At 41.1% G+C, this 15,359-nt stretch overlaps 1 protein-coding gene across 1 annotated transcript in view; it reads right to left on the minus strand.

Annotated features, from left to right (window-relative positions):
* Positions 1-7,060: 7,060 nt before the first annotated feature.
* Positions 7,061-15,359, minus strand: part of LOC104490880 (receptor-type tyrosine-protein phosphatase N2-like) — a gene marked incomplete at its 5' end in the record, with an annotated part of 103,007 nt that continues 94,708 nt past the window's right edge. The window contains 2 exons of the mRNA XM_010133230.1: positions 7,061-7,132; positions 12,187-12,260. Coding sequence (XP_010131532.1) covers positions 7,061-7,132; positions 12,187-12,260 — 146 coding nt within the window. The remainder of the gene's footprint in view (positions 7,133-12,186; positions 12,261-15,359) is intronic.

The raw sequence follows: 15,359 nt of genomic DNA on the forward strand, positions 1-15,359 counted from the left end.
CCTGGGCCCTGAGCTCCTCAGCACAAGCGTAATTAATAGAAACAGAAACGGACAAGGTAAGGTAAGGGGTAGCAAAGATGACCAAAGGCATGAGACAACTGTAAGAGAAGAAATGAGTCTTCAGTGTGGAACAGGAAAAACTGAGGAGGAATGGGATGTCTGTGAAACCATGGATAAATCACACCCTAAAAATGCTTATTTTCCTTCATTGACTACAAGGAAACTTAGGACGAGTTGCTTGTCTGTGGAAGTCCATGCAAAAACTACTCAGATGTTGTTTAAGATGAATCCCACCTCTAACATCTGCTGGAAATGGTGAAGTAACACATTCCTGTATCTTTGAGAACTGTGACCAAAGCCCCTGCAGGGGCAAATCTGGTGCAGGGCAATACATCAGTCATATAGCCCAAGACACAGTTAAAGCCTCCCAGGAGGGTCATCCATGTAGAGGCTTTTTTCTGATTTACCTGCATGTGGGGGACAACAAGTCATTCTTTAGGGGAGAAATTGATTTTTCGCTTAACAACTCCACTGCAGTAGAAGAATTTCCCCAGGGATTCAGTTGTTTTCAAACATGCAGTGTGTCGGTTCTATCACTAAACCAAAAATTAACCCAGCCTACCAGATACCCCTCCCTGTGGGTGCCTAGTTCTTCGCATTTGTTCATTTGTTCAAAACAGAAATACCAATCCCAACAGCACTGAAGTTTTGCAAGTTCTAAGCATAAAAACCTGAGGAACTTTGGGTAAGTTGAAAAGCTCCTGGGTTTTATGCTGTATGTGGTGCTGCAGTAGTTCAGCTGGGAGCAGAAGCAAGTCTCTCCTGTTCGTGTTGGCACCAAGCAGGGTGGCAGATGGGCAGCTCTTTCCTCCTCTTCCTGGTTTGCCAAGTGCTGTGTCCTCCTTCTTCCCCAAAAGCATGAACAGCTCGGCCTCAGAGGATGTGTGTTACCACATCACAGGCTGTGCAACAAGGGTCTTCAGGTGTGCCGGGGATGCTCTGGGCTGCTGCTCAAACCCATCCCTTTGCTGAGCTCTACCAGAAACCAGTAGCCAGTCTGCTCTATGATAATGAGCTAGATCTATAGATACAAATCCAAGAGTAACAGCAACAAAGTCATGCTCCTTGGCAGCAGCTGAGACACTACGCTACCGTCAGCACTGGGGAGGGCAAGGATGCATGTAGCTGAGTAGCACGAAGTGAAAGCAAGCACTGGTTGCATCAATCAATGTATGGGCAACTGATGGCTTTTGTGTTTGCCTACAAGATGCACAATGCTCCAGTAGTTATACAGTTAAATGTATTTCTTCTTTTTTTTTCCCCTCCATATGATGTTACCACAGAGCTATCTTGGAGATGAAAGACCTCCTGAATTATACCACCAGGAAAATAGCTATAATGGTGCATATATTTTGTTTCCAAGATGAAAGTCACCTTCTTACACTAGGAAAGGCTTAGCTATTAAAAAACACAACTACATAAACAAGGTTAAAGAATGTAAAATATGATTCTTCTGATGGGAAGGGAGTGAGCTGGACCAGGACGGTTTCTCTCTTTCTATTTACATTTTTCTAGTTATTTTTAGGTAAGCAGCAAACAATTTAAAGTTGTCTTCAAAACACTAGTGAAATTTTAACACAAAAACCAGGACCACAAAAATTGCCATACCGGGGCTGTCTAATCCTAAAGACTGCCTCTGATACCAGCTAATAAAAGATATTTCATGGAAAGATACAAACCTTCATACAGTGGACAGTGCTTATGGGAAAATTACATTCTATCCCCCCAGGAAAAGACTGGCTATTTTATGCTTTGCTTATGTGGGAACCTTAGATGTTATTCCTCTTAACCTTATTTAGTGTAACAGTGCATATTTCCCATTACCTCTTCGAATCCTTCCGTGAATCCTGCTATTATTTGAAAACTGTAAATCCTTGGGCAGCCCATACCACCCATTATGTGATGCTCTGATCCACCAGTCTCCCCTCTTCCTAAACATTTTCCTGCCTTTAGTTCTCCTGAAAGAGCGTTTAATTTATTCCATTTGGTAACCTGTACACTCTGTGACACACACTATAGACGATATTTTTTCACTTCCCAGTTGTATATGGAGGGTAGCTGTATTTTAGTAATTTTTTTGCCACCTTCACTGTCCAGTCTGAACATAGGAGTCTGCCTTGATCAAAAGGCTGGAAGCTGAAATATTACATGCCACACACCCAAGCCAGAGGTGACTGCAATCTCTGCTGCTCAGAGCAGATTAAATGTGCACCTCTAAGCTGTCAGCAGAACGTTTGCGCTCCCCTCTGTCAGCCCCAAATGCCCACCTCAGCTGTTCAGAATCCAGCTCTCCAGCGATGGACAGAGGTACTGCTCCCGCCCCCCAAATACGAGCGAAGCACCAGCTGTCAATGCCGTATTCACAATACCATACTCCACAGACAATGTGACTTTATTCACAAATATGATTTTTACAGAGGTAGAACAAAATACTTTGTATAATCTTTTTATTTTTAACTATATACATATAAAGAATATAACAGAATGACAAGAAAGAAAAGGTTGTAAACAAAACAATATTATGCCATCAAATACAGTACAAACAGCATGCAAGAACAGCTTCAAATGAACTCTTGCTGGTGTAACTTTATTTTATTTCTAATATGGTAAATGAAAAGTAGTAAAGAGTCATGCTCTAATTGGTTTGAGTATGCCACAGCACTGCAATTTTGTTTTAATTATTTTTTTTTCTTTTACAATAAACCAACAGGATACTTTCTTTTCACTGTGGTGGGGAATGCTTTTGTAATGCCCAATGTAATCTTAACAGAAAAATGTAATAATCAAATCTACAAAGTGTACTTTCATTTATAAAGCAAAACCATAGAAACTGTACAGTTTTAAAAAGCGAATTATCTCAACTACTTGAGAGAATTTTCTAAACAAAGAATAAAATATGCAGAATAAAAATTAGGAGAGCTATTGTTCTGTAACAAAGCTAATCAAATACTTGTTTTCTATTCCAATAAACAGTTTTTTTAATTAATGACTATTCCGGAAATTATGAAGTGGGCTGGGTTTTATTAACGTTCCACTTGACTAACAAAGCATGAACTCCTTACAGGTACTATAGCTGTCATTCCCCTGGGGATGGATGGAGATTGGTTCTGCATGCATGATAGAGATAGGAACAAAGTTTAGTCATTGGTGTAGATTTAAAAAATATTTTGAAATGTTTTAAACATTTAGTAGCGTCTATAAAAATAATCTTGCTTGTTTTTCTACTAGATTAGATTGAGATTTGGGCATGGGATTTTCTGCTGAAATTCCTTCTTGGCCCTCACAATTGCCAAGGACTTCCACTGGATGTTACCTGGGCTGCACCAGACTCCACAGACCATAGTCAAGAGCAAGGGGTAGAGCTTACACCTGAAACATGGGAAGCCAACAGCAAACCCCTCATTGATTTCCCTATGGCTAGAGCCATCCTCAAGGATCTGGGCTTTGGGGAATGGTGCTTTCTTGTCTGTCCATCCCTCTAAATCCTGGCCCGTGTCATGGGAAGGGCGAAGGCTTGAGAGAGCAACTGCATTGTTAGTCCAAAGAACTATCAACACTGGTGACAACTATCCCTCTGTCCTTCACTGTGACTACATAAGCGTGGGGTCTGGTCAGGTCACTGCCCTGCTTGGGGACAGCAGTCCTGCTCGCTGATGTGCCTGTGGGAAAACAGCATTTTCTCCTTCTGCTGCAGGCATTGACCAGAGAAGAAGGAAACCGTGAGCACTGAGGTTAAATCGCCCTCCTTCAGCTTCCCCACCTTAAATGTCATTTAAAGATTCAACCACACAAACAGTAGCTCTAGATTCAATTTATCTTTATCAAGAACACAAGGACGGTCAATATTAGACATAGGCTGTTTATGGCTACATATCAGGCACCAGCCCAAGCTTCAATCACAATAAGTTTACTAAAGACCAAGCAGAATATTGAACAGGGAAAGATGGTGGGTCTCATTTTCTCTGGGCTCTCAGGTGATCCTGGCTCTCAGGATGAAACTCAACTCAACCTGTCAGTGAAGACGGCACAGCTCCCATGTCCAGTGCAAGTGGCTGGGGGTGGCCTGAAAACATCCTTTGCCAAATGACAAGGATTAAATTAACTGCAGTGAAAAGGTAAAGAAATACCCGCCCTGCATGAGAAATCCATCTCTGTGGCTTCATTCATAGCTTTGGCATCTTCTTGGGAAGTGGATTGTCAAACCCCTCCAGATCGCCCTGGTGCAACTCAAAACTGCATTTCACTAGGAGACCCTGCAGCAGATTATCACCCCCAGAAGCAGGGCGTTTATTGAGAGGTGTGAACAGTATGCGACCTACGCAGACCAAATACTCTGCGAGATAGCTTACAGTCAACAGAATAAGTCTGGCACCTCTTTGTGGAAGAACTGTTCAAAACACGGCTGAAAGAACAGGATTGTCAATGACATTCAGTGGGAGATGCTCTAACCCTCTGAGTGAAACTGCATCTTTCTGTCGTGTAAACTGGTCTACAAGTATGAGTAAAACAATACATCCCTGCCCCATTAGCCTTGGGGAAGATTAATGCCCTCTAATCTATACTAAATAAACTCTGAAGCACGAAGAGCAATATTTAAGTCCTACACTCAGCTGCTTGTGAATTAATAGGGATCGCCCTGAAATTGCTATCATGAAATGCAAATATTTGCAAAAGAACAATTAAAAAATATTCCTAAAGTGCAAACGAAAGGCTCATCAGCCATGTTTGTGGCATGCACAGAGACAGTCAGAAGGTGAACATTAATGAATCCCAGGGCAGAAATCTGTGCTAAAACCCCATTAGCCCATTGGCAGTAGATAGTGGCACAGCATCTTGCACTGGGAAACAATTCTACCCCATAATCAGAGGTCTTGTCTTAGGATGCCCTAATTTTGGTTCTTTGGACAGTTTGTTTGGATATAACTACCTGTATTTTCAGAAAGCTGCAGTACATGGCTCACAGTAAATCTCCTTCAAACACTTGCTGATGCTGCTTAAACTGATCTCATCTGCCCTGATCTGCAATTCTGTGTTAGCTAAAGTAATAAAAGAATCCTGTTAAACCTAAATTATCAAATGAAAAAAGCAATTTTCTCATTCATACTCCATTAGTTTTTTTAGTTATTGCTAGAAAAGCTCTAAAATGCTTAGGCCATAAAATAAACATGTGGCTTAATGTACAGTATGTGTGCTTAAGAGGATGATGGCATCTGCAGAAACTGCTCCGTACTGCTATAGTAATGGAATGCACAAATTAAGCAACAGCGCATACCAAGTAAAGCATACAAAAATCTATGGCAAAAAGTAACAAGCCTTCTGCCTTTTTTTTTTTTTAATAACTCTTTAATAGCTAAAAAGAAGAAATCACCAATATTCGCACCTACAACACAAAATTGCAACATGGTTGATTTCAACAGATGCCTGTTACTTCTACACCGGCAAAACTCTGTGGTATTGTTAATCTTTAACATTTCACGGATTACAAGTTTATAAAAGCTTCCCCATCCCAAACTAAATTCAACGGTATTTTCCAGTGCTGAAGTCAAACAATTAGCCTAATATGGTTTCAAGCACAAAACACTGTTAAGATTTTGGAAAAAAAGCCTCCCAGATGTAGGATGACATATGAAAAAGCATCCCAATATTCACTTTCGAAAACAAAATTAAGAGCCTAGATCATTTAGGTACCTTTGATAATTTCACCCTCAGACCCTTCATATCAGAGTACTTTCTATCAGTAATTTAAATTCTTTCAGAAGAGTACCACAACTAAATCTGTGAATTTACATAAGCAAGTCTGCATAACCAAACCATTTATAGACATGTTTTAGCATTACTTTGCAACAGTAGGCATCAGGATTTTGAGAACACAAGAATCTCTGAAATTCAACCTGTGTGCTTCTTTATCCCTTAATGGTTAGTTAAAATAGGAATCATTCAGAACAAGGAGCAAGCAGAGCTCCTGCAGAAAGGTGCAACGAACATCTGGATCAGACAAACTTGGTGAGAATTATAAAATGCAGATTGGAGATTTCTCCTTTAGCCAGGCTTCTACAGAAATATATTTTCCCAGCTAAAAAGGGCATCACAGCATAGTTTTACAGAGGGAAATGCAAAAATATAAAGAGAAGAGTCCCATTATCTTCCTCAGTAATCCCATAAAATCAACAATCTGTTTCCGTAACAGCTCCGGACATTTACCTGACTGCTGAAAAGACCTTTCCCCATCACCTGAGGTGAACCTATGCTCTCCTTTTCCATGCTGTCAGTGGTAGGTACACAGTCAAAGTCGTTGTGCTCCTCATGCCCTGGCTTTCCATTAATGTGACCAACTTGTTCTCCCTAGTTGCAACAACTGTGCAGGCCTATTTACTTATAGTTCAGGTTTTCTTCCGTTCATGGCACAAAGCTGAAAAGTAAACAACAGTTAAGAAAACGTTTGCTTGCCAAAGCACAGCATGAGAAGGTGCAAGCTCTCTTTGCCAGAGCCTGGACCTGTGTTTACTCACACTCTCAGCACTGTTTCATGCTTTAGCTCAGCATTGTATAGGAACAATCACCATCCTCTTCAGGCCCCTCCTTCTTAGTCAGCCTTTGAGAAGTTACAAACTATAACAGAACACTGTTTTCTGAGACTATATTGACTGCACTAATTACCCACAATACTGTATATTTGCTATTAAGAACATGAAAGTGTGCTTTCAAAGTGTGATATTCAGGGCTTGGAGGATATGAAAGGATTAGATGGATTGTTCTGTCACTTAATCCGAGGCTTCAGCATACTTCAAAAAATTTGTTTTAAACCCCAAAAAACAGAATACACATTTTAACTGTTGAACTTTTACCACCTACAGGAGTTTGTAAGGACCCTATCACTATGTGGTTACAACAGAAGATACACAGTTAAGGTCAGGTCACGGTTTCCAAGAACATTCACAAGGACTGAAGATGAGGAAAATGAGGGATGGATCCTGCAGGAACCTTCGGGAGACTGAGCTGCTCACTGGGGAAGTGCCTTGAGTATTGCATTCACTTCCTCTGCAACCGCTGTCAAAGCAAACTCAAACTGCTCCTGCAGAGAGAACAAACGCATACTCTGAATAATAAACCAAAACACTTTCCAAAAGCCTGGTGCACTATTCTGCAGCTGAGCATCCTCAGGACATTGTTAAAAATATAAATATGCAGGATGAACTGTACACCGCAAGGAAATGGAACAAAATGTTCTGGGATTATTGATGCGATATAACATGTTTGACAGCATCTTGAAGATGGAGTAATTTTGATGGAGGAAAATGTTGGTAGCAGAAAGTAAGCTATTGGGACACAATGATGTGTCACAGTTGTGTGGTCAGAAAGGTCTGCGAGTAGTTCATCACCAGCCATTTCCTTCTGACTCAGAGATGGAAACTTGTTAAGACAATTAAGATATGAAATAGGTGAGGCGCTGCAAAGCAGAACCTTTGGCTTTTCTTGGGACTGCTTCTAGCTGAAATCAGCTACAATAAATATCTCCTTACCTTATATCTATTACATAGAACAATATCTGCTTTTTGGTTTACCTGTTAGTAGGTTTTCTCAGCCTTCTTTTTAAATGGCCTTTCTGCACCCACACCTAACAATGTTTAGACTACTCCTATTTAAGAAATACGTGGGAAGGCTTTTCTCTGCTATTAATTTACTGTAAGCATAAAGTCAAAATAATTAACAGGCTTCTGCACTGGGTTGGCAGAGATGTGAAGAACACAGCCATGAATGGCCACCTCTTCTAAATGCAACCCTGACACACTCCTAAACTGAGTAGTCCTACAGAAGGACAAAGGAGTTTTACTTCCTCAAGGTTAATAGGTATTATATTCTCTAAGCAAATAATTTTTCTCAGAAATTTAGCTTACTGAAATATCTGAAGGATGATCTGATGTCTGCAGCTTTTCACTTGAAAAAAGACATTTGGGCAGGTTACTCAGAATAGAGGAGAATCAAGGACACCAGGCAAGGACTGAGGAGAAGTTTCTGAATTTTCTAGAAGTGCTCCAGTGATTTAAGCCAGACCGGGTCAAAAGCTGCTGAAGAGCTGACATTGAGAATGGAGGTCTGAGAGGTACCCTGCATAGCATCACAAGATCATTGCTGGGAAACTATCTGTGCCTCCAATTAGAAAATTCTCTGCCTTGTCTTACCCCACTGGAGTCATCTCCCATGCAGAGATGCCTCAGAGAGAAGCAATGATGGGCATAGTTCCTGAGCACAAAAAGAACAGAACTCAGAATAATTTCTCAGAGATACTGACTTTTAAGAATTTTGCTGTCTGCTAGTGCTGTCAAAGTGGCATCCTTGTAGATTTGCTGGACTGCAGCCCATACTTTTTATTCAGACATCAGTTCACCCTAAAGAGTAGGACTCATCCTCATTAAGCACAGAAAATGGTGTATATGACTCCCTATGCCTTCCCACACTCCCCAAGGTCTCTGCAATTGCAGACTGGAAATGCTTGTGTCTACCCAGAAGCATCAGTTGTATTTTAACCAGAGTACACCGAATGTGTGAGAGGAACTGTAGGGCAGCAGAGGCAGAGAGGGTGTTCATTTGGACATGCTGTGTTAGAATCAAAGCCGGTGCTTGTAGTAGCTCAAAAAGTTCCAGGAAATTTGGGCTGATGCATGAGACGTGCCTGCTTCTGGGGAAAAGAGCCTTGGCATGAAGAGCCAGCAGCTGTTGGACCCCACTGGTGCAGCCCTGTAAGGTGAGAGACCTGCGGAGCAGCCTGGGCAGAGTGTGAGACTCTTCTTCTGAGACTGGCAGGAGAGGGGCAAAACAAGTGCTCCTGGGATGCTAGCACTCAGATGTGAGCGGGACAGCTGGTCCCCGTCACTGCCAGTCCTCGGAGCATAACAGAAGAGGCTGATCTGAGCATGATGGGGTTGACACGGTGATGCAGCCAAGTTTCAGACATGTGCAGATGTCTCTTCCAAGATGTGGGTGTTAATTCAGAAGAAGGGAAGCTGCCCAGTGAGGCTACCTAATGTGCTTTTCATCTGAGTATTTTACAGTCAGGAACAGCTCGTTAGATTGGGGACTACAGTACTTTAACATTAGTCTCCTTGCTGAAAACAATTTATGTTACTCTGTTCACTGAGGAATCTGCACTTTAACTTTGTCGGTCCAAGGTGTGTTCACATTGTGAAGACCTGTCAGGCTGGAGACATCTGAACTGCGAGTGCCTTTTACCTCTCATGGAGGGGTACTCCTCACACGAGCACAGGGCATCACTGCACCACACGAGGAAAAGTGCCTGTCTCACCCAAGGACTGACTGCAGATTGATCAACATGAACTCCAAAGTTCAGAGTGGATTTTGAAGGCAAGTTCAGTGGAGACTGCCAGCTAACATTAGGTGTGATCTTAAATTACTGAGACAAATACAACGTACAAAGCATAATTTTTACAGCCAGAGCTCAAAACCAACTGAAAACCCTGCAGTAAAGGGGACAGTAAAGCAGGCACATGAGATGCATGAGGACATGGTCTTTCTGGGATGGCGTAGCTGAGCTCTTCCCCCTCCTTCCTTTTGTGTAATACACAAGCTAGTGCAGCTTCCATTGGTGTCTGTCACCACCCTCCAAAGAAAAGGTGTGTACCTTGTGCACCTTTCCATGAGAACAACCATGGTTAGAGCAAATAAATTTCAGTAATTTTAAAAGGAGCTCAGTTTGTCATTTTGTATAGCACTGTCATTCACATATGCTATTTGCATATACAGGATTGGAGATAAATTTTGACATCTAGCTTTGGCTAGAAATCAGAGCTGGACAGGCATTTTGTGGTGTCAGTCCATCTATAGTGCAGAGGTGACAAGAGTATTTTTGGTAAAAAATAATAAGCTATGTTATATTAAGTCTACAAATAAAAATTCCAAGGAAAACAAACTCAGTACATGTGGCATATATGATACAGTAAAGAATCTTAGCTAAGTATTAGAGATTACAAGAGGAAAGATATAGGAGAGAGAAAAAAAGTATTTCTTTTTCCCTTCACAGAGAATGTGAAGAATTACTTTTTCTTTCCACATGATTCTCATGAAAAAAAAAAAACCAAAATAAAACCAAAACCAAACCAACAGACCTTCTATTATGCTTCTCAGAAATGCAGAATGTCGTTACAATAATTTCATTTATTACATACAGTGCCTTTGAATTAAAAGCGCCCTTCCAGAAGACAAAGTGTTGCAGACAAATCTTTCACATGCTCATTGGCAATGTGGAGCGCTGCCTGCTGGAAACACAATAACACTGCTGCAGTAACTTGGTGTTTATTTTGCCTAGGGATATTCTGTAATTGGCATTTCTAACCTGACTTTTAATCCATCGTTTTAAATTACTCCAAGAGTCTAATAATCCTCATTTGTATTCAGTTGGGAAAGCACAGGGGTTTGTTTAAATCCATCAGAAAAATTCTCTGGGGATCGTGCATTGCTAGCATGTAACCAGATATTTATAATTTGCAAGACATTAGCTTGAATAAGTGATTCGGGTGGTTTTGAGAAAATGACAATGACGGAAGAAGGAGCAAGAAGAGAGATAAGCAATATCCTGAGAAAGTTTTTCATCCTGGATGAAAACACTGGATACATTCCTTTCCTGGCGCTCTTCCAGATAAATGTTTGGAAGGGAAAAGTACACCTTGAGAGAGATTTTCATGGGACTCGAGTAACTATTTCTGAGCTAAGAGAAGTCGTTCGCATGACCTCATTCTTTGGTTCTGGAGTTATGTTTTTTCTTTTGTTGAAGGCAACAAGCTGTAATTTCTCTGGAATCTGAGCTCTATATTTCTCCAGAGTTGCCATATATTTTGGATGTATTTATAGAGTAGTCCAAGACTTGCATCTTCCCTCAGAGTAATTGTATGTGACATTAGATACTGTGTGCTACATGTATCTTTTCTTCCAGTTTGAATAATGAAATCAGAAAATAGATTTGTGCAATTTTATGTCTGCAGATAAAAATTAGTTAGCTTTGACTGGTTCACCTTTATCTTTAATGCACTTACTTAATTGGTAAATAATAACTATAACCTCCCAACTGCTCCTCAGCATCGCTTCTCCTAGTATTAGGGGGAAGATAAAATGATTAGGAAGGGATCCAGGAAAAGTTATGAACCAATGATTCCTGCAACACACGTTTATTTCACCTTTGTCCCTCAGCAATTTCAACTCCCAAAACGTTGCAGACTTTCCTATCAGTTCCAGCCTGGCCAAGGCAGTGACGTTCCATTGCTCTTGCTACTCTGTTTGGGGCTGTAACTCTCATTCGATATTTTATATACAGACTTATTTGGTCTCCATGCCACAAACGAGTTTCTTTGTTGTTATATTTGCAGCTCTTAACTTGTAGCAAATACCCCAAAACATCATTCCATGCATCACTGAAACAGTTAATAATAGAAGGTTTCATTTCTAATTTAAGGGACTAGAATCACACCGTCAGCTATCTTTAAAAGTTTTACGCTGTGGAAAAATGTCAAAAGTATTACAACTAACAGGAATTAGAGTAAGATGTTCACCTCACCAAAGGGTACAAATATAGTTAGCATGCTACATCCATAAAGGACACAGCTTTAGGCATGATGTCAGCTCTTTAATTCAAAGATACCAAAAAGGACTCAATTTTCTACAAAACTGTATTTCCTTTAATTCAAAACTTATTTTTTTAATAAAAAAAAATCAAATGCAGCAGGTACCTTCTCTTTAATGAGCTGAAGCTTTAAAAAATATGACATGCACAGTTAAGCACAGATACTCTATGAAAATAATCCATATTTCAAGATGAAAGCAAGAACATTCTTTCAAATGCACATTTTCTTCAGTAGGCTATAGATTGTTGTCTTGACTGCCCTTCGTATATGGTAATCAAGATAGATGTTGGAGATGTTACAAGAGCAGTAAACACCAAAGAAAGTAGCCTAGATAAATCTTCAGCATAAATAAACCGCAGTTGGTAGGGAGCCAAACAGAGTAATCAGCAAGCGACCTGCGTTAAATTAGGTCATACCCTCTCTCTTCTGTCATGAAAACAACTACTGCGAAAGACCTTTAATGTATTTAAAATCCCAGTGGATTTATTGACAGTACCTTTGTCTGGACCATGCCTGGTCTCTGGTCCCTCAAGTGCTCCAGGGTAGCAGCAATATCAATCTCTTTAGCACCTGCAACAAACCACAAATTGGGCTGAGTTCAGAGCACAAGATAATCCATGCTGCATCTGTCAATCTCTTGCTATCGGGTTCCCTTTGGGCGAACAGTCCAATTGAAAATTATTACATCCATCTCTCAGCAGAATTGGCAGGCAGCTGCAATTTTTGTGTTCATAGAGAAAAATAAGAGGTTGGGGCAGCTTTTATTAACATTAATTCAAGAAAAGCCAGAGAAAAACAAATTCTTAAAAATGCCTCCGCACCTACAGCAGAATATATTTTGCAGAACCTAAGCATCTGTCATGGCAATGCCACCCAGTGCCCCTTTGTCACTTCTAAGGGTATCCACTGAATGAAGGGCCAGAACGACACAAAGATTTATGCTGTTAAAACAAGATTTAGGTGATCTTTTGTCATCTGCAGCTGAGATCCAGAAAACGTGTCCGTCACTTCCTAGTTCAGGACCTGCCAGACCATCTTGCTCTGTGATCATTGTTTCAGTGGGCAAATCTATGGCATTTTCTTTAGGTTGTACTTTGGATGTCTGGACACTGTTGCTGTGTAGTGGTCAGCAGCACCAGAATGCAGAAAATAGGCAGGTACAGCTTTAGTGCCGTGGGGACCAGCTCCCTTCCATGATGCAAATGGAGGGGTTTTCTTTTACGACATGATCCCTGGACAGCAAAGCACGTCCTTGTGCCTCTCACCTTTCTTATAATAACCCAGAGCCTGGGGAACTGAAGGGGGTAGGGAGATGCTGATTTCCTCCTCGGTTTCCAGCAGTTTAAGATGTTTCAAGATCACCCTCCTCATTTTCCTTAAGTGCCTAATCTGATACATGTTTTTGAAGGGATTGAGAGATCAGGAGTTTGGTCTCTCCTGTACCAACTCTAAGTGTAGAAGCCTGTCTAGAAATCCTTTGAGCTGAGAAATTCAGCTACAGAGTTTGGCTCTCTTGCATCCATCCCCGTCTGCATCTTGCAAGATCACAGAGTGCCAAAACATCAGGCAGACAGGCAGAGGGTCATCCTAACCTAAGTCTAACTGCCCCATCTCTGCTCCCCCTATCCTCTACTGACCTGGCTGTCTGTGCATCCTCTGAGGGCAGATGTGGGTCCATAGCTTCTAAAGCTTAGGACGATGCTGACCTAAGGTCTCTCCTCTTTCTTTTGTACAGACACTTTCATCATTAGATGGTTTAACAAGGATAGGGATCAGCTACAAATCTGAAATCTGCTCTTATTTAAAGGATACCCAGTGGTGTGCTCTGAAGAAGACTATGGCCCTTCAATGTTCATTTTGACAACCATCTCCTACTGCCTGGCCTAGGAATCTCCTGGCCCAGCCTGAGCCAATTTGGGACTTCCTTCTGGAGGCATTTAAATCTCCCCCACTATTAACAGGGTCTCAGTGCCTAACTTGTGAACCACTCACCTAAAGCACTGCTGCTGCAATAGCTAACATGTACATATCGAGGACATATACCTGTTTAGTTCCCAGAACTGGATCTGGAGGATAGGGACCAATGCTTACCATTCTTCCTACAATTCTTATAATTTAAAGGCATAAGTCTAACTGTAATTAGGTTAATGTCAATGTAAACATCATGCACCTCCTCATTTACCCAACTCAACTTTAAAACTCAGCATCATCTTTTGAAAGATCCAGAAAAGCAACTAATAGTGAATTATTTCATTTGGTTTCCTTTGATAAAAGATACAAAATAAAATGTTAAAAACAACATCAGCTCTACAAGAATAATTGACTTGCAATATGTTCTTCATATTGATGAAAATATCTTCTTCAGCTGTATCAGAAGTTGAATGGATTCATACATAACAGTGACAACTCAGAAAAGGGATCTGACACATATTTTTGCTAATTACTGTAGGTTGGGGCATTGTATGGCTTTTGCTTCCTTCACCCTCTGCCCCCACATTTTACAGAAATTTACAGGGATGAGCTTTGGAGAAAACAGAAAGCTGTATTTTAAAATACAACCCCCCAAAACTCCTTATAACAGCACAAACCAATAGGTACTCACATAATCTGTAAAGTCTGATAACGGTGTCAGTAATTACACCTTACGCCTACTGCAGACCTTGCACTGGGAAAGCGTCAGTAAAGGTACACTCTGTAAATCCCAGCACTGGCGTAAGCCGGTACCTCAGTTCAGTGTTTAGTCACACAGGCATGTGCAATTAGGTGGGATTTTCCTGTTCTACCACAGATGTCCATGGGAGCAGAGTTATGTGAGTACCACACATGCTTTACAGCCTTACTTGTGGCCTCATTAGATTATCAGAAATTAAAATGCCCCAATAACATCATGGCTCAACATAAGAGGAATTTTCTCTTTCACAAATTAAGATATGAGAAAAATTTAAGTCACCAACATCCATGGATGAGGCTAACCACAGTCCTGAGCTAGCCTCTGAGGTGTGCTGCAAGGCTGAACCCAGAGATCCTCCCAGTGGAGCTGGCAGGCTCGAGTGCCACGTGGGCTTCCCCATGGCTGCAGATGATTATATCCCCTCTCCAGTGAGGGATGGTCTTTATTTGGAAATACTCTAGCCTCAGGACAAAAAGGGGAAAGGTTCATGACAAGCCCTAATAACACTCTTTAATGGCCAGACGGTCTTCTGAGCTTCCTTTGAAAGAGTTAATTCCTCTATTTCTGTCATGCAAATTGCAAGCGTTTACTAGCAAACTGATGCTTGCTTTTTTATCATCATTAATGGAATGACATGCCTAATAGTATGAACAGTGCCTGATTATAAAATCCTGATTTATCAAAACACCAAAGCATATGCTTGCACTGGGACATAAGAGTAGTCCTAGCGGCCAATGCGCTCAACGGGCAGCTTGGTTTGAAGTGTTTTGCCAATGAAAGTCCCTGAGACATCAGGTTTTACTGAACAGTGTCCCCTGGCCCATGGGTTATGATCAGCAGGTCACCCACAAGCACGTCTTATGTCCTCAGCCATAGGTAACTAAAAGGAAAAGGAGAGCAAAGTATGATTGTGCCCAAATCATGTGTCTTGTTGAGAAGCCAGGGGGTTAGAGGCCAAGCAAATCAAAGGTAGAGACTGGTTTGCTACCCCTTTTTTT

Source organism: Buceros rhinoceros, unplaced genomic scaffold (assembly GCF_000710305.1).
Source record: "Buceros rhinoceros silvestris isolate BGI_N320 unplaced genomic scaffold, ASM71030v1 scaffold1413, whole genome shotgun sequence".
Classification (NCBI taxonomy): Eukaryota; Metazoa; Chordata; class Aves; order Bucerotiformes; family Bucerotidae; genus Buceros; species Buceros rhinoceros.